General features: G+C 47.2%; 1 protein-coding gene across 3 annotated transcripts in view; it reads right to left on the bottom strand.

Annotated features, from left to right (window-relative positions):
* Positions 1-19089, bottom strand: part of fhod1 (formin homology 2 domain containing 1) — a 55197-nt gene that overhangs the window by 21367 nt on the left and 14741 nt on the right. For all 3 annotated transcript variants that reach the window (XM_073464807.1, XM_073464808.1, XM_073464809.1), the window contains exons 4-10: positions 7839-7906; positions 7463-7568; positions 4432-4526; positions 1350-1461; positions 951-1045; positions 653-796; positions 1-366 (exon numbers count right to left, since the gene is read on the bottom strand). The exon at positions 1-366 is cut by the window's left edge and continues 53 nt beyond it. In XM_073464807.1, the coding sequence (XP_073320908.1) occupies positions 1-366; positions 653-796; positions 951-1045; positions 1350-1461; positions 4432-4526; positions 7463-7568; positions 7839-7906 (986 nt within the window). The remainder of the gene's footprint in view (positions 367-652; positions 797-950; positions 1046-1349; positions 1462-4431; positions 4527-7462; positions 7569-7838; positions 7907-19089) is intronic.

The following is a 19089-nucleotide window of genomic DNA, read 5'->3' as shown; positions in this document are numbered from 1 at the left end:
TGTGGGGGGGGGCAGAGGAGACCCTCGCTGGGACCTGGCCGGACTGGAGGAGGCGCTGCTGGGGTCGGAGGTCAGAGGAGACGAGGCCCTGCTGCCGAGACCCGCTGTGGGGCTGGAGGAGGAGGCGGAGGAGATGGCGGGAGAGAGGGGGTTGTTGTTGGCTGTGGAGGGGGAGAGGAAGGCAGGGGGGGTGGGGGAGGCGGAGGGGGAGGAGCCTGCAGAGTAGGACAGGAGGTCAGGGAGGTTTTGACTGGACGAGCGGCGGCTCTTTCTTCCCTCTTGATCGCCGGCAGCCATCTTTCTTCTCTCTTTACGGAGGTGAAGGGAGGAGTCATCGATTTCACCGTCCTCGTACTTCAGAGCTGTCTGCAACACATGCACGCACGCGCGCACGCACACACACACGCAACATATAAAGAGAGGTTCATGTGTGTGTCAAATCATCAGAGTGACAGATGGGCGGAGTTACAGAATCTGAAGTTTGGAAAAAAAAATTTGGGAAAAAAACTCTTCAATGAAAAATGTTTAATTATTAAGTTGAGTAAAACAACAGCAGCCGCACACTGAAGGATTCATATAGTTCAACTACACTGCAGCTGTTTCAGCAGAGACTCTGCGACCCGCTGGCTGCTGTCGCTCAGCTCGCCGTTACCTCGTAGATGGTGAACTGAGCTCGGAGGTCCGGTTCTGTCCCCTTGTTGTTCATGTGTTTGTGGATGATCGTCTCCATCCCCAACTGCTCCAGACTGTCAGTCACATCGTAGAACGAGTCCTGGTCAGGGAGCACCGCTAGAGTCTGACACACACACACACACACACACACACACACACACACACACACACACACACACACACACACACACACACACACACACACACACACTGTTTACCTGGCTGACTGTTTGTTCACCTGGCTGACTGTTTGTTTACTTGGCTGACTGTTTGTCTACCTTGTTGATGAGCGTCATGGTGAACATGAGCAGCTCTGTGTCCGACCCGTTCCGCTCCTCCAGGACTTCCATCAGGTAACTCCACGACTTCTCACCTGCAGCACATCAACATTAAACTCTGTCATGACATCATCACACAGTCTGAGTGATGATGTCATGACATCATCACACAGTCTGAGTGATGATGGCGTCATGTTCTCTCAGGTGAAGATCTGATGACATCACTGTTCTGATACTTTATAGACACACTTTGATTACTCATCACAATAATTAGCTCATTAAAAGTTGATGTCTGCATCGTTCAGTCCCCGAAACAGTCTCAGACTGTTTTCAATGTGTGTGTGTGTGTGTGTGTGTGTGTGTGTGCGCGTGTGTGTGTGTGTGTGCGTGCGTGTGCACCTCTCCTCCTGTCCACTGTGTTGACGGCGTTGATGAGCAGAGGACTGTTGGCCTCTGAATACTCGACGAAGACGATGAGCAGCTTCAGAGACGTCTTCACCACCAGACGAGACTGCAGACACACACACACACACACACACACATGTTCAGTCCACCAGGGGGCGCCACGGGTCTGAAGGTCCAACACTGAGTCCACTGTGATTCACTTCTTCTACTGAGGAGATTTAACACTGTCTGATCGCAGCGGTCCGACTGCTGGTCCTCTCACTGACTCATGGTGAGTCTGAACAGGCTCTCAGAGGTCAGAGGTCAACGTTAACCCTTGAACATCACACAGTTTTAAACATCAGACACTGACAGACTCAAACCCTACTGAGGTTATAAAAACACACAGTCTGATGTCCTGACGATCAGCAGGGACAACAAGATCAATATGATTTATTTCTCAGGTGTTTGTAACTGATGCTTCATTAACGTCACCTGGACGAGCAGCAGAATATTGATTAATGGATTCAAATCTATCAATCAATCTGAAATCTTAACCAGATTCAAACAAACAGGCAGTACTTTATTTCATATAGATACACACACATATATATATATATATATATATATATATATATATATATATATATATATATATATATATATATATATATATATATATTTACATATATATATATATATATATATGTGTACACATATACACTACCGTTCAAAAGTTTGGGGTCACAGTTTTTTTCAATGAAGATCACATTAAATGAATCAGAAATACAGTCTAGACTTTGTTAATGTGGTAAATGACTATTCTAGCTGGAAACGGCTGATTTTTAGTGGAATATCTACGCGGGTGAACAGAGGCCCATTTCCAGCAGCCATCGCTCCTGTGCTCTAATGCGACATTGTGTTAGCTAACCGTGTTAAAAGGCTAATTGATGTGCAATTATGTTAGCACGGCTGAAAACTGTTGTGCTGATTAGAGAAGCTATAAAACTTTGAGAAATAGACACCCCACAGGTCCTCAACTGGCAGCTTCATTAAATGGGACCCGCAAAACGCCAGTCTCAACGTCCACAGTGGAGAGGCGACTCCGGGATGCTGGCCTTCTAGGCAGAGTGGTTTGGATCACACAGAAGAACATTTGTGAGACGCAGAACAAGTGAAAAGATGCTGGAGGAGTGCCTGACGCCATCTGTCCAGCATGGTGGAGGTAATGTGATGGTGTGGGGCTGCTTTGGTGCTGGTGAAGTGGGAGATTTGTACTGGGTAAAAGGGATTTTGAATAAGGAAGGCTATCACTCCATTTTGCAATGCCATGCCATACCCTGTGGACAGCGCTTGAGAGGTCAGAGTTCAGGAGCTGGACTGCTGTGGGGACAAAGGCGGCGTCCTCCTCTGTGTTCTGCAGCGGGGACAGCGCAGCCTGCGGCCTGATGGGAGCCACTCAAACACTGAGTGCAGAGTGTGAGGGGTCATGTGGGATCCTGTGAGCAGTGCGGGTTGTTTGTTGGTCACAGAAAGCAGACAGAGCTCTAACAGGCTGTCCAATGATTTTAGAGCAGACTTTGGTGATGCTAAGTAAACGTGTCCGATCTTGCAGGCTGTTGGAATAAAACCAGGAGATGAATGAAAATGTTAGGACACTCTCGATGAAGGAGTGGTAAAAGGTCAGGAGAATGACTTTATTCACTCCAAACGATCTCAACTTCCTGAGCAGATATTGTCTCTGGTGGCACTTTTTCAGGATCTCCTCAGTGTTCACCTCAGAAGGCCGTCAAAAATTGTGCCCAAGTACCTGTATTCCTCCACCACCTCCACAGGTTCCCCCCGGATGGTGGTAGCGATGGCCTCTGCCAGTTGTCTCTGCTTGCTGGAGAATGTCACAATCACCTCTTTAGTCTTTGTTGAGTTCAGCTGGAGACAGGCGCCCTCACACCAGGTGATAAAGTCCTGAAGAACAGAGCTGTGGTGAAGGTTTAGGGTAGAGAGCAGAGATAGCAGGACTGTGTCGTCAGCGAATTTAACCAGGTGACAATTTGGCTGGGTGGACCTGCAGTCATCGGTGCAGAGGATGTAAAGCAGAGGCGATAGGACACAGCCCTGCGGGGAGCCGGTGGAGGTGTGGAGGATGTCGGAGTAGGAGCCATTAACAAGCACCCTCTGTGACCGGTTGGTTAAAAAGTCAGTAATCCACATGGTGAGCTGCTGATCCAAATTGAACCGGGTTATTAACTTCTCGGCAAGGATGTGCGGCTGCATGGTATTGAATGCAGAAGAGAAGTCCGCAAACAGGAGCCTGGCGGTGGTGTTGGGGGTTTCCAGATGTTTGTGGATGGTCTCCAAGACGAATATCTTGGCGTCGTCCACTCCCCTGCCGGCCCTGTATGCGAACTGCAGTGGGTCCATCAATGGCTCAACAGACTTGGTGATGGAGTTTTTGACAATCCTCTCCATCGCCTTCATCACCAAGGAGGTCAGGGCCTCAGGCCTCGGGTCGTTTAGTACCTTGGTGGGGCCCTTCTTGGGGATGGGAATGACCGTGGAATGTTTCCACTTCTGGGGCACTGTGCTGCAGTTCATGGAGGTCTGGAACAGCTGCTGGAACACCTCCCCAGCTGCTCAGCACAGTGCTTTAGGGTCTGCCACAGATGTTGTTGGGTCCAGTTGCAGTGTTGGATTTGGTCCTCTTGAGGGCTCTCACCACCTCTTCCCTGCTGAAGGTGAAAGTTGAGTCATCAGGATGGATGTGGAGATGATGGTCTTTAGCTCTGCGCTATTGTCCTTTTCGAATCTTGAAAAGAATGAGTTGAGGTCGTTGGGTAGAGATGTTGTGCTGCAGCCATCACCCTGGATGGGTTTACGACTGGATGTAGTACAGTTCACAGCTGCCATGTTCTTCAGGCCCTGCCAGGCAGAGCGCAGGTTCCCCTGGGAAAAGGAGACCTCCACTTTGTTCTTATAGTCAAGCTTGGCCTTTTTAATGGCGCGCTTGACCTCTCGATTGACCTCCTTCTTTTCCTCCTCCGAGCCAGTGAAGAACGGTAGTGTGTGTATATATATATTGATCACAGCTTGAACTCACCAGGCTTCCTGTCAGCGTGTAGAGCCACTGAACCGTCTCACTGTGGTTGATCACCCCGTTCATCCCGTCCACAAACAGCATGATCTGACTGAGAGCTGAGAGACAGACGGGTTAGAGACAGACAGACGGGTTAGAGACAGACAGACGGGTTAGAGACAGACAGAGGGTTAGAGACAGACAGACGGGTTAGAGACAGACAGAGGGTTAGAGAGACAGACGGGTTAGAGAGACAGACGGGTTAGAGACAGACAGAGGGTTAGAGAGACAGACGGGTTAGAGACAGACAGAGGGTTAGAGAGACAGACGGGTTAGAGACAGACAGAGGGTTAGAGACAGACAGACGGGTTAGAGACAGACAGATACGCACACACACACACACACACACACACACACACACACACACACACACACTTTCCTTTCTTCTTTTTATTTATTAATTTTTTTTTTTTAAATTATTATTAATTATTAATTATCTATGTATTCTTTTTCCTGTAATCCTTTGCTTTGGCAATACTGTAACACACAGTCATGCCAATAAGCCTGTTGAATTGAAAACATTGACAGACAGACGGGTTAGAGACAGACAGACGGGTTAGAGAGAGACAGACGGGTTAGAGACAGACAGACAGGTTAGAGACAGACAGACGGGTTAGAGAGAGACAGACGGGTTAGAGAGAGACAGACGGGTTAGAGACAGACAGAGGGTTAGAGAGAGACAGACGGGTTAGAGACAGACAGACGGGTTAGAGACAGACAGACGGGTTAGAGAGAGACAGACGGGTTAGAGACAGACAGAGGGTTAGAGAGAGACAGACGGGTTAGAGAGACAGACGGGTTAGAGAGAGACAGACGGGTTAGAGACAGACAGAGGGTTAGAGACAGACAGACGGGTTAGAGACAGACAGACGGGTTAGAGAGAGACAGACGGGTTAGAGACAGACAGACGGGTTAGAGAGAGACAGACGGGTTAGAGACAGACAGACAGGTTAGAGACAGACAGACGGGTTAGAGAGAGACAGACGGGTTAGAGAGAGACAGACGGGTTAGAGACAGACAGAGGGTTAGAGAGAGACAGACGGGTTAGAGAGACAGACGGGTTAGAGAGAGACAGACGGGTTAGAGACAGACAGACGGGTTAGAGAGACAGACGGGTTAGAGAGAGACAGACGGGTTAGAGACAGACAGACGGGTTAGAGAGAGACAGACGGGTTAGAGAGAGACAGACGGGTTAGAGACAGACAGAGAGTTAGAGACAGACAGACAGGTTAGAGACAGACAGACGGGTTAGAGAGAGACAGACGGGTTAGAGACAGACAGAGAGTTAGAGACAGACAGACGGGTTAGAGAGAGACAGACGGGTTAGAGAGACAGACGGGTTAGAGAGAGACAGACGGGTTAGAGACAGACAGACGGGTTAGAGACAGACAGACGGGTTAGAGAGACAGACGGGTTAGAGAGAGACAGACGGGTTAGAGAGACAGACGGGTCAGTGTCTCTCCTCAGCAGTGTATAATCTGTGCTGCTGACTCAGCGCTCTGTGGTTTGTTCCACATGTGAAGCTGCAGTTTCCACCAGTCTGTCTGTCTGACCTGTCTCTCTCTCTGACCTGTCTGTCTGTCTGACCTGTCTCTCTCTCTGACCTGTCTGTCTGTCTGACCTGTCTCTCTCTCTGACCTGTCTGTCTGTCTGACCTGTCTCTCTCTCTGACCTGTCTGTCTGTCTGACCTGTCTGTCTGTCTGACCTGTCTCTCTCTCTCTGACCTGTCTGTCTGTCTGTCTGACCTGTCTCTCTCTCTGACCTGTCTGTCTGTCTGTCTGTCTGTCTGACCCGTCTCTCTCTGACCTGTCTGTCTGTCTGACTTGTCTCTCTCTCTGACCTGTCTGTCTGACCTGTCTCTCTCTCTGACCTGTCTGTCTGTCTGACCTGTCTGTCTCTAACCTGTCTGTCTGTCTGTCTGACCTGTCTCTCTCTCTCTGACCTGTCTGTCTGTCTGACCTGTCTCTCTCTCTGACCTGTCTGTCTCTCTGACCTGTCTGTCTGTCTGACCTGTCTCTCTCTCTCTGACCTGTCTGTCTGTCTGTCTGACCTGTCTCTCTCTCTCTGACCTGTCTCTCTCTCTCTCTCTGACCTGTCTGTGTGTCTGACCTGTCTCTCTCTCTCTGACCTGTCTGTCTGTCTGTCTGACCTGTCTCTCTCTCTCTGACCTGTCTGTCTGTCTGTCTGACCTGCCTCTCTCTCTGACCTGTCTGTCTGTCTGTCTGTCTGACCTGTCTCTCTCTCTCTGACCTGTCTGTCTGTCTGACCTGCCTGTCTCTAACCTGTCTGTCTGTCTGTCTGACCTGTCTCTCTCTCTGACCTGTCTGTCTGTCTGACCTGCCTGTCTCTAACCTGTCTGTTTGTCTGTCTGACCTGTCTCTCTCTCTGACCTGTCTGTCTCTCTGACCTGTCTGTCTCTAACCTGTCTGACCTGTCTGTCTCTCTGACCTGTCTGTCTATCTGACCTGTCTGTCTCTAACCTGTGTCTGTCTGTCTGTCTGTTTATCAGTTTCTCTAGACTGACTGGTTTTCACTAATTACAGACAGACAGACAGATAGACAGGTGGACAGACAGACGGACAGGCAGACAGACGGACAGGCAGACAGACGGACAGGCGGACAGACGGACAGGTGGACAGATGGACAGATGGACAGATGGACAGGCAGACAGATGGACAGGCAGACAGACAGATGGACAGACAGATGGACAGGTGGACAGACAGACAGACAGATGGACAGGCAGACAGACAGACAGATGGACAGACAGATGGACAGGCAGACAGACAGATGGACAGACAGATGGACAGGTGGACAGACAGACAGACAGATGGACAGGTGGACTGATGGACAAGTGGACATGTTGTAGCAGTGATTCAGGTGTGTGTGTGTGGTCAGTGGACTCTGAGGAGGATCAGTGTCTGACACACTCTTGGACCCTGGTTGGACTCTGGTTGGTTCTGGTTGGTTCTGGTTGGACTCTGGTTGCACTCTCACCTCTCAGGATGTAGTTCTGGTAGTTGTGGTCGGCTTCCGCTCCGACTTTAATGAAACACGTCAGACCTTCAGAGGCCACGAACTCTGGGACCAGGTCTTTATCATCCTGCAGACAGAGACAGAGGAGACGTCTGTCAGCCTGAGGACGGACACGTCAACACCTCACAGTCTTACAAACCATCCTGCTGGTCCAGATCAATGATATCACACACTGATGTTATTGATCGAGTGATCAATCACAGACATGATGAGTTCTGTTCTGTGTGTGTGTGTGTGTGTGTGTGTGTGTGTGTGTGTGTGTGTGTGTGTGCGTGTGTGTGTGTGTGTGTGCGTGTGTGTGTGTGTGTGTGCGTGTGTGTGTGTGTGTGCGTGTTACCTGGAAGAGCTGTTTGAGAGAGAACAGGGAGCGTCTGAGTTCTGGACCGTGAGAGTTATACAGCTTCTCTGAAACACAAGAAGAAGAGACACAGGAAGTCACTTCTGTCTGTTGATCTGATCAGCTGTAGATAATCAATGAGGACATCAGGAGTCACAGTGGTTGACTGAGGTCATCTAGTGTCTGTCAGGACATTTAGTGAAGTTATGATTCCCAGTCGTTCCACCTGATAATATTAACACTCTCTACCGTGACGCTGTTAAAGTGTGAGATTTTCTGGGGTTAGAAATCAAACGTGATTATCGTCACCGTGCAAAGATTGTCTGTTCGAGAGAGAGGCATCACTCTGGATACAGTCTGCACCTGAACAAGAGTGAGAGGTCTCACATCAGGTGACAGAATCTGAATATTCAACTCTTATTAATATCTGACGGATTCTCCTCTTTAAATCAACTTTTATTAAAGCTGACAATAATCGGCTTGATTTTTATTCTAACCTCGATCCATTAGCTGTATGTGTTGGTACTGGGTGGCTCACCAGTCAGTCACTGGCTCAGCAGACAGTTAGAGACAGTTTAGAGCTGCTCATGATCTCAAGCTGCATGTTTTAATACTGTGAGAGAAACAGAACAGATCCAAACACAGAACCTGTGAAGCTTCAGGTCACCACTGATCCACCAGGTCACCTTCAACTGATCTGTACCCAGCGTCAGCAGACCCTGAGCAGCTCCACGACCCGAGCAGCTCCACGACCTGCAACATCTGGAGGTTTTATGGGTGAAGTCACGTTCTTCTTCTTCTTCTTCTTCTTCTTCTTCTTCTTCTTCTTCTTCTTCTTCTTCTTCTTCTTCTTCTTCTTCTTCTTCTTCTTCTTCTTCTTCTTCTTCTTCTTCTTCTTACTTCCTACTTCCTACTTCCTGTTTGTTTGTCTCAGAGCTCGGGACCTCTGACTCTTCCTGGAGTTCAGAGGAAATGATTAAAGATTTAAAACTCTCAAGTTTACTTTCTAAGCTCTTAAAGCAGGATAGAGAACTCAGCAACGAGGAGCAGAAGAAGAACTCAAAGTGACTAACAATGCTAACACTGCTAACACTGCTGACACTGCTAACAACGCTAACAACGCTAACAGTACCGCCAGTGTTCAGTATCCATCAGTCAAAGTTAAAACATTACTCTGGTAAAAGTGAAAGTCCCACATGAAGAGTACTCGAGTAAAAGTCTTAAAGTATCAGATGTTAAATTAACTTAAGTATCAAAATATCAGTAAAGTAACTGATCCATATATTTACATGTTCATCCTGTAAACTGTGACTGATCACAATCAATTTTTATCTGATTGATTATCTGATGAACTGTAAATACTGACTGTTCATGTAGCGCCATCATCAGGTCAACATGTGTCTGATCTATCTCATCATGATGTTTAACTCCTTCATGAGTTTAACTCCTTCACGTGTTTAACTCCTTCACGTGTTTAACTCCTTCACAGAGCTGCAGTCAGTCACAGCTGTGATGTTTAACTCCTTCAGTCTCTCCTACACTCACAGTTTGCAGCTCTGCAGTGACTCAATGATGTCAAGAAGTCTTTGCAGCAGTGAGACGATGTCAGAACTTTAACGTGAGGATCTGATCGATGAGTAAAGACAGATTGTCTTCAGGCTGCTCTCGTCCTCCATCAGCTTCATCATGGGACAGAAAGTAAAATCAGACAGAACAAACAAACTGAACTGAGAGAACGATTCTACATATCAAAGGAAAAATGAGGATTTGAAACAGAATAACTACAGTCAGTCACCACAGGAAGTCATGGCAGTCCGCTGCCATGGCAACAGCAAGCATAAATCACCACGGAGCTCATTTTAACTCTTTACATACAAGAAACAGACTTCTACTCCTGTACAGTATCTGTACTCTGATACAGGCCACGTGCCTCATTTAATAGTTTATTAGTGTGTGATGTCGTTATACAACACATCAACATTTTGATTGGCTGAGAGCGTTGTTGGCATCAATTACTGGCTCATGACATCTAAAGACAACAAGGAAGTGCACTGTTTACACACACACACACACACACACACACACACACACACACACACACACACACACACTTCAGACTGCCTGGATGTTTGTGTGGGATACAAACAGGATTTGAACAGGACAGACGAGGCTCCTCTGGACAGACAGAAGACGCAGGCTGAGGAGACAGCAGCACATCTGGAACAGCTGGAGAACAAAAACGTCTACAGCAGGAAAAACTTAGAGAAAACAACAACAGCTCTGTCAGAAATATGAGCTCTTATTGTGAAACATCTCCAGCAGGAAACACTGACACGAGGCCTGAGCAGCCTGAGAGGAGACAGACGACATGCAGCAGTCAGCTGTTTACTCTGATTACTGAGACTCTGAGTGAGTCCACATCACTGCACAACAACCAGAGGACACACCGACCATATCAGAACCATGTGAGGATTATCTGCTCAGAATAATATCAGGCAAATCAATTCAATCAATAAAATATGATTCAAACTGTTAAAACAACTGGATTCACTTTATGTTTGTCAGACACATCTGTTCTTAGTGAAAATCAATCAACCTTTAATAAGGTGATCATAAATCATAAGGTTCCTCCTCTGCATCAATTAAGGATCCATAAAGGAGCAGCTTATCTCTCTCTCCTTCTTTAGTTTACTTCTCTTTTTCATGGTGGATCAAACCTTTATGATGAGCCTTCAGACACGGTGACCAGCTGAGGACTCAAGATGAATCAGGAAATCAATATCAAACTTACATTATTGATCTGGTGAGGATGTATCATCATCATAATCATCCCAACGATGGAAACTCACCACAAACACCTCGTCTGCGTTTTAATCCTGATCTGAGATCAGATCTGACCTCCTCTGACTCCTACACTCAGAAACCCATCAGCTGATTCAGACTGTGTGAACATGACGTCACGCTCAGAACTACGTTCATGTTTCTGACTTACAGACTGATTTCAGTTCAGTGTTAAAGTCTTAAAGGGAAACAGTGAGAACACGTCACTGCACCCGAAACCACTGTTGTCCATGTAAACCCACAGCGCTGATGTCTGAGTCACTCGTCCTCACTCTGTTTCCACGTGGACACGTGTCCTCTGTACAGGACAGCAGCCGTGTTATCTGCTGTGTTCTCTCATATTAAACTGTTGGTTGGTGCGGTCGGTCCTCTCTCGTCCTCACACTGTTTACTGAGCAGTAAACAGGAAGCAGCTCTCATGTAAATCCATCCGTCACGTCAGCTGGAGAATTCTCATAAAGTGACAACAGAGAGGCTGCTGACCGTCTGAACACACCGAGTCCAAACCGAGTCCAGACCGAGTCCAGACCGAGTCCAGACCGAGTCCAGGCCGAGTCCAGACCGAGTCCAAACCGAGTCCAAACCGAGTCCAGACCGAGTCCAGACCGAGTCCAGACACCCGACACAACAGAGTCCAGAGCTTTCAGCATCTCAGGGGGAACCTCATCTTTAACTACCTCAGACCTCTGTCAGGACATGGGTGAGATAAGGGTGAGATAAGGGTGAGTTAAGGGTGAGACCTGTGGCTCAAACAAAGCAACATCTGTGACCACTGAGTCAGCCAGTTTATACAGAGTGAACATTTTGTTTTTCTTTCCTCTCTGTTGTTCTGAATATCGTCCCTCTGTCTGTCTGTCTGTCTGTCTGTCTGTCTGTCTGTCTGTCTGTCTGTCCCTCTGTCTGTCTGTCTGTCTGTCTGTCTGTCTGTCCCTCTGTCTGTCTGTCTGTCTGTCTGTCTGCAGTGTCTGTCTGTCTGTCTGTCTGTCTGTCTGTCTGTCTGTCTGCAGTGTCTGTCTGTCTGTCTGCAGTGTCTGTCTGTCTGTCTGCAGTGTCTGTCTGCAGTGTCTGTCTGTCTGTCTGTCTGTCTGTCTGCAGTGTCTGTCTGTCTGTCTGTCTGTCTGTCTGCAGTGTCTGTCTGTCTGTCTGTCTGCAGTGTCTGTCTGTCTGTCTGTCTGTCTGTCTGTCTGTCTGTCTGCAGTGTCTGTCTGTCTGTCTGTCTGCAGTGTCTGTCTGTCTGTCTGTCTGTCTGTCTGTCTGTCTGTCTGTCTGTCCCTCTGTCTGTCTGTCTGTCTGTCTGTCTGCAGTGTCTGTCTGTCTGTCTGTCTGTCTGTCTGTCTGTCTGTCTGCAGTGTCTGTCTGTCTGTCTGCAGTGTCTGTCTGTCTGTCTGCAGTGTCTGTCTGCAGTGTCTGTCTGTCTGTCTGTCTGTCTGTCTGCAGTGTCTGTCTGTCTGTCTGTCTGTCTGTCTGTCTGTCTGTCTGTCTGTCTGCAGTGTCTGTCTGCAGTGTCTGTCTGTCTGTCTGTCTGTCTGTCTGTCTGCAGTGTCTGTCTGTCTGTCTGTCTGCAGTGTCTGTCTGTCTGTCTGTCTGTCTGTCTGTCTGTCTGTCTGTCTGCAGTGTCTGTCTGTCTGTCTGTCTGCAGTGTCTGTCTGTCTGTCTGTCTGTCTGTCTGTCTGTCTGCAGTGTCTGTCTGCAGTGTCTGTCTGTCTGTCTGTCTGCAGTGTCTGTCTGTCTGTCTGTCTGTCTGCAGTGTCTGTCTGTCTGTCTGTCTGCAGTGTCTGTCTGCAGTGTCTGTCTGTCTGTCTGTCTGTCTGCAGTGTCTGTCTGTCTGTCTGTCTGCAGTGTCTGTCTGCAGTGTCTGTCTGCAGTGTCTGTCTGTCTGTCTGTCTGCAGTGTCTGTCTGCAGTGTCTGTCTGTCTGTCTGTCTGTCTGTCTGTCTGTCTGTCTGTGTTCGAGAGTTTAATCATGTGTTTTATTCTTCTAAAGCCCGACCAGGGCAGCCAGAAGTCTTACAGACATCAGACTCCCGTCAAACAAACCAATCAAATCAAATTAATAACAGGGCCGTGTCTTCAGACTCCTCCGCAGAGGACGGGTCGGTCCGGTTCATTAAGACTCATCTGTAATCTGGTGTCTCAGCGTCTCTTCACATCTGCAGCTCACATTCTGGGACAGAAATAGCCGGACGTTGTGTCCTGACTGTACAGACATTTCACAGCTGGATGAGACATTTTCACACTGACAGAATCAATAAATCAGCCGTCCAACAGTCAGAAACCTGCACATCAGCACAGACAGTGAGGTGAGAGGAGACCAGCAGACAGCAGGGACATCATAAAGTGTCTACAGATCATATTAAATAAAACCACAGAGTTCACAGCTGACCTGCTGACACAGCTGTCTGCAGAGGAGAATATGTGACGTAAAGACAAACAATATTTCTGGTTTTACTGCTTCGATTTTTCTCTCTTTCTGTCCTCAGCAGGGAAATGATGAATCACTTGTGTCCAACTTGAGACTGTGTGAACGTCTGATGAAGTGAAGTGTCTGAATCGTCTGCTCAGATTCATCAGGTTCCTGATTTAAATCAGCTCCTCGTCAGTTTCAGACTTCATGTTTATTTCTGATCAGCTGCTCATGTGAGTGCAACACCTACACTTTAACTCTCCGCTGCTCCTCTCAGGTGTAAGATTTACACCCGGTCTTGGTGAAGGTTTAAGTCCAGACTGTGCAGCGGGACTAACTGTCGGGTCGGTTCAGCCTGAGAGCAGGCGGCAGCCCTGTTGATGCAACCGGGCCCAGAGGAGGACAACGAAACTATTTTTACAAAGCTGTTCCATTTTCACGCCTGTTCTGCCTCAGCTTCACCTTTACTCTAAATTCTGTTGAAACTAAAATAAATCAAAAACTTTTCTCCGCCGTCTCTCTGACAGACTCATATAAATCTGTTGTTGTCATGTTGCAGCTCTTTACTGAAGCTCTGTGATGTTTGAGACTCGTCTGGTTCTGACAGATTTCAGATCTCTGCTGGATCTAAATAAACCTCAGAGAGTCTGAACACAGTCTGGACAAAGAACACGTGATTTTTCGGAGGTTCAACACTAATGAGATCAAATTGCTCGGTGGGAGCCGCGGGGCCGATGTGACTTCTCATTTCAGACTAAATTACAGCCGAACAGATGACAGATGGAGAGTTTGTGATATCTGAAACAAACAGAGAGACAGCTGAGACACATTACAGAGCTGAAGGTTGGACCGGCACAGAGAAGACACAATGTGTTCAACAACAAGTTAAATAGAGCTCAGACTGAGGATGTTCAGCAGCATCCTGCGAACAAAGAGCTGCTGTGTTTTACTGCAATCTGTCCACAGCGAGGAACACGTCCGTCTGCCCCGCTGGGCCAGAGCTCAGTGGAAACCATCGCTCCCAAAATATTTCACCACTGTTCAAACGTTTCACCACAGAAGCTGAAACACTGAATCACAGAGCTAAAAATAACACGAGGACGTCAGAGTCTCAGCTCAGAACCGAACACACAGGAGACTCATCAGAAACACAGCTGACACACATCATCTGTCTGCATGCTGCCCTGGTCACACACACATTCGGTCAGTGTGTATGTGGCCGACATGCAGGAACACTGGAAGAACTTCTTTAAAGAGTTGGAGGTGCAGCTGCAGGCTAACGCTAAGCTAGCTGCAGGCTAACGCTAAGCTAGCTGCAGGCTAACGCTAAGCTACCCGTGTTTTGTTGGAAGTAACACTGATTCGGCTCTGAAGACGCTGATGTAGTTTTACACTGATCCCGCAAATGTGGTTATCAAGCACAAATATATGTAACTGAGGCAGATTATTTAACAGCTTAACACTGAATGAATAAACTCAGTGGACTGGGACTTTAATCATTGTAAGTTATCCCGAGCATGTTTTTCTGTGAGAGGACGATAATATCAGCTAAATGAATGCAGACCAACTCTCCAGTCACACAGTCTGTCTTAAACTCTTTATTGATTATTATGATCAAACAGAAACATCATTATTCATCTGGTCCCTCCTGAATCTGACAAACTGGACAACAAGCTGTTTCACACAGTTACACTGAGCAGCCTCACTGTGGCGCCCAGCCAACTGGAACCAGCTCACTTCACTAACGCGCACCATTAATAATGATAACCATCAGCAGGCTGCTCACACAAACAGCAGCGTCAAACACAGACATGCCTGTGAGTCAACGACGAGGGAAGAAATAATCAGGATCAAGTGAGCAGAGACAGATGATGGTGTGATCACTGTGAGCCTGCTAACGTTTTAACTTTATATACTGACACCTTCACTTCAATAACGGCTCCTGAACAAGACTTTATATTGAAATATGTTTTAACAGAAGATCACATGACACAAACGTGGTGAGCCTGTGTTTATCCTGCTCGCCTCCAGACAGCCAATCACAGCCCTGTTACATCTTGACACAACTAGCACGCTGCATTCTTACTGGCTCACTGATGCTGATGAGATTAAAAACTCCTCCGGTGTTGAAATCTGGTATCAAATGTCGAGACGTTTCTGGAGCCTCGTTAGTATCCAGGCAGTTTGGACGGCGCCATGAAAGTACTGAAGTTTGATAGCAGCTCCGATCGAGTTACAGCAGGAGGACGTTTCATCAATGAGACGTGAACAACAGGTTCAACTAAAGAGTTGATCATCAGTTAACATGAGACCATGACCATCACCTCGTCTCCCATGATGCAACTGTCAGAGGACAGAGAGGAGGAGGAACAACTATCAGCTCTGACTGAAGACAGAAAGAGAAGAGACACTTCCTGAGGACAGCCTCCCTGATGTCTCCTGTCGTCTGACGCTTGTACATTGAACAGGTGAGCGTTGGTACCTGTCAGGACCGGCTGCACACTCACTGTTCATATGAACCGGGTCAGTAATCTCAGAACCACTGAGCCCGTTTCATCTCATTATTTCTCTCGTCTTCATTTTGACTCTTTTCACTCATCAACAGAAACTTCTGTGATTCACGCTACGACAGACGACCTTCAGACGTCTGAATGAACACTGATGTAAATAACGAGGTCTGATGTGTGAACGCAGCGTCACAAATCACTGCAGTGAAACAGACTTCATGTGAACCTGAGGCACCACGAGGCCTCGAGGTCCAGAAAACTGTCGTCATCGTCTCAGAGAACAAACCTGGATGATGGAGCTCACCTCTCTGCCTCCCCCCTCAGAGGGTGAGGAGGGTGACAGCTCCTATAGAGGGCTGTTTATGATGTGTGTGTGTGTGTGTGTGTGTGTGTGTGTGTGTGTGTGTGTGACATTCCTCTCTCCTGACTACACTCCCACACATAGACTGTGTGTGTGTGTGTGAAGGTCAAAGGACTCGTGTTGCATTCAGGTCCAGTCAGACGGACTGTTAATATGAGCTTTACAGAAAACAGCTGTGAGAAGGTGAAGGACAAACACTCTGAACAGCTGAGCTGATCTTTAGATATTAAAGTTGCTTCCTGCAGAAACATATTCAATTTACTGACAACAACAAATATTCACTGTTTAGCAGCTTGAATCAGAGAATTTGGACATTTCTACTTAAAAATGTATCAAAATTATTAATCAACCAAAACATATTTATCTTTAAACAGAAGAATACTGCGATCAGTTTGTGTCATTATCAGACGGAGACGAGTTACTCAAGGCAGGACAGATACGGGAGGTATCCATATTGTGACAATATTGTTGGAATGATCGGGACAGACAGACAGACAGACAGACAGACAGACAGACAGACAGACGGACAGACAGACGGACAGAGGGACAGACAGACAGACAGACGGACAGACAGACAGAGGGACAGACAGACAGAGGGACAGACAGATGGACAGACAGACAGACATAGGGACAGACAGATGGACAGAGAGACAGAGGGACAGACAGACAGAGGGACAGACAGATGGACAGAGAGACAGACGGACAGACAGACAGACAGACAGAGGACAGAGGGACAGACGGACGGACAGACAGACAGACAGACAGACAGACAGATGGACAGACGGACGGACAGACAGACAGAGGACAGAGGGACAGACAGACAGACAGACGGACAGACAGAGGACAGAGAGACAGAGGGACAGACAGACAGACAGATGGACAGACAGACGGACAGACAGAGGACAGAGAGACAGAGGGACAGACAGATGGACAGACAGACAGACGGACGGACAGACAGACAGAGGACAGAGAGACAGAGGGACAGACAGACAGAGAGACAGACAGACAGACAGATGGACAGACAGACAAACGGACGGACAGACAGACAGAGGACAGAGGGACAGACAGACAGAGAGAAGGATTCCTGTGTTTATCCTACAGAGACAGGAAGTGACCCAGATAAAGTCAGCATGGTATTTCCTGTTTGTGCCACTGTTGTTGATTGAGTTCGACTCTGGAGGTCAAACGACTGAACTGAGAAAAACTTCAGATTATCTGCTTTAATCAGTAAAACCAATCAATAATCAATCAGCTCAATGTGAAGCCATTCAGGCAGCCATGATTGAAGTTTTCTGTAGATTGAAAGCATCAAACTGTCAGAACTGATCTCTATAATGTGTATTTGGTCTTTAGAGATCCAGAGTGTGTTCACAGGAAACAGGAAGTGATGTTTGTGTGTCGCTGATGAAGGAATGAAGAAACTGAAACCTGATCCTCATCTATTACTTCAGGTTTCAGACTGTCGGCTGCTTCACAATGACCACACGATGACTGTGACCTGACTCATGACTGTCGAGTTACGGTAACAACACCAGTAACGACATCAGTAACGACATCAGTAACAACACTAGCAATGACACCAGTAATGACACCAGTAACAACACCAGTAACGACATCAGTAAAGACATCAGTAACAACACCAGTAACGACACTAGCAATGACACCAGTAATGACACCAGTAACAACACCAGTAACGACATCAGTAAAGACGTCAGTAACAACACCAGTAACGACATCATTAACAACACCAGTAACGACACCAGTAACGACATCATTAACAACACCAGTAACGACACCGGTAACGACACTAGCAATGACACCAGTAATGACACCAGTAACAACACCAGTAACGACATCATTAACAACACCAGTAACAACACCAGTAACGACATCATTAACAACACCAGTAACGACACCGGTAACGACACTAGCAATGACACCAGTAATGACACCAGTAACAACACCAGTAACGACATCAGTAAAGACATCAGTAACAACACCAGTAACGACATCATTAACAACACCAGTAACGACATCAGTAACAACACCAGTAACAACACCAGTAACGACTTCAGTAACAACACTAGCAATGACACCAGTAATGACACCAGTAACAACACCAGTAACGACACCAGTAACAACACCAGTAACGACATCAGTAACAACACCAGTAACGACATCAGTAACAACACCAGTAACGACTTCAGTAACAACACTAGCAATGACACCAGTAATGACACCAGTAATGACACCAGTAACAACACCAGTAACAACACCAGTAACAACACCAGTAACGACTTCAGTAACAACACTAGCAATGACACCAGTAATGACACCAGTAACAACACCAGTAACGACACCAGTAACAACACCAGTAACGACATCAGTAACAACACCAGTAACGACATCAGTAACAACACCAGTAACGACTTCAGTAACAACACTAGCAATGACACCAGTAATGACACCAGTAATGACACCAGTAACAACACCAGTAACAACATCAGTAACGACACCAGTAACAACACTAGCAATGACACCAGTAATGACACCAGTAACAACACCAGTAACGACATCATTAACAACACCAGTAACGACATCAGTAACAACACCAGTAACAACACCAGTAATGACACCAGTAACGACACCGGTAACAACACCGGTAACGACACTAGCAATGACACCAGTAACGACACCAGTAACGACACCAGTAACGACACTAGCAATGACACCAGTAACGACACCAGCAATGACACCAGTAACGACACCGGTAACAACACCAGTAACGACACCAGTAACGACACCAGTAACGACACCGGTAACAACACCGGTAACAACACCGGTAATGACACCAGTAATGACACCAGTAACGACACCAGTAACGACACCAGTAACGACACTAGCAATGACACCAGTAACGACACCAGTAACGACACCAGTAACGACACCAGTAACGACACTAGCAATGACACCAGTAACGACACCAGTAACGACACCAGTAACGACACCAGTAACGACACCAGTAACGACACCAGTAACGACACCAGTAACGACACTAGCAATGACACCAGTAACGACACCAGTAACGACACCAGTAACGACACCAGTAACGACACCAGTAACGACACCAGTAACGACA

Source organism: Pagrus major, chromosome 4, assembly GCF_040436345.1.
Source record: "Pagrus major chromosome 4, Pma_NU_1.0".
Lineage (NCBI taxonomy): Eukaryota > Metazoa > Chordata > Actinopteri > Spariformes > Sparidae > Pagrus > Pagrus major.
This window is presented reverse-complemented; position numbering and strand designations above follow the sequence as displayed.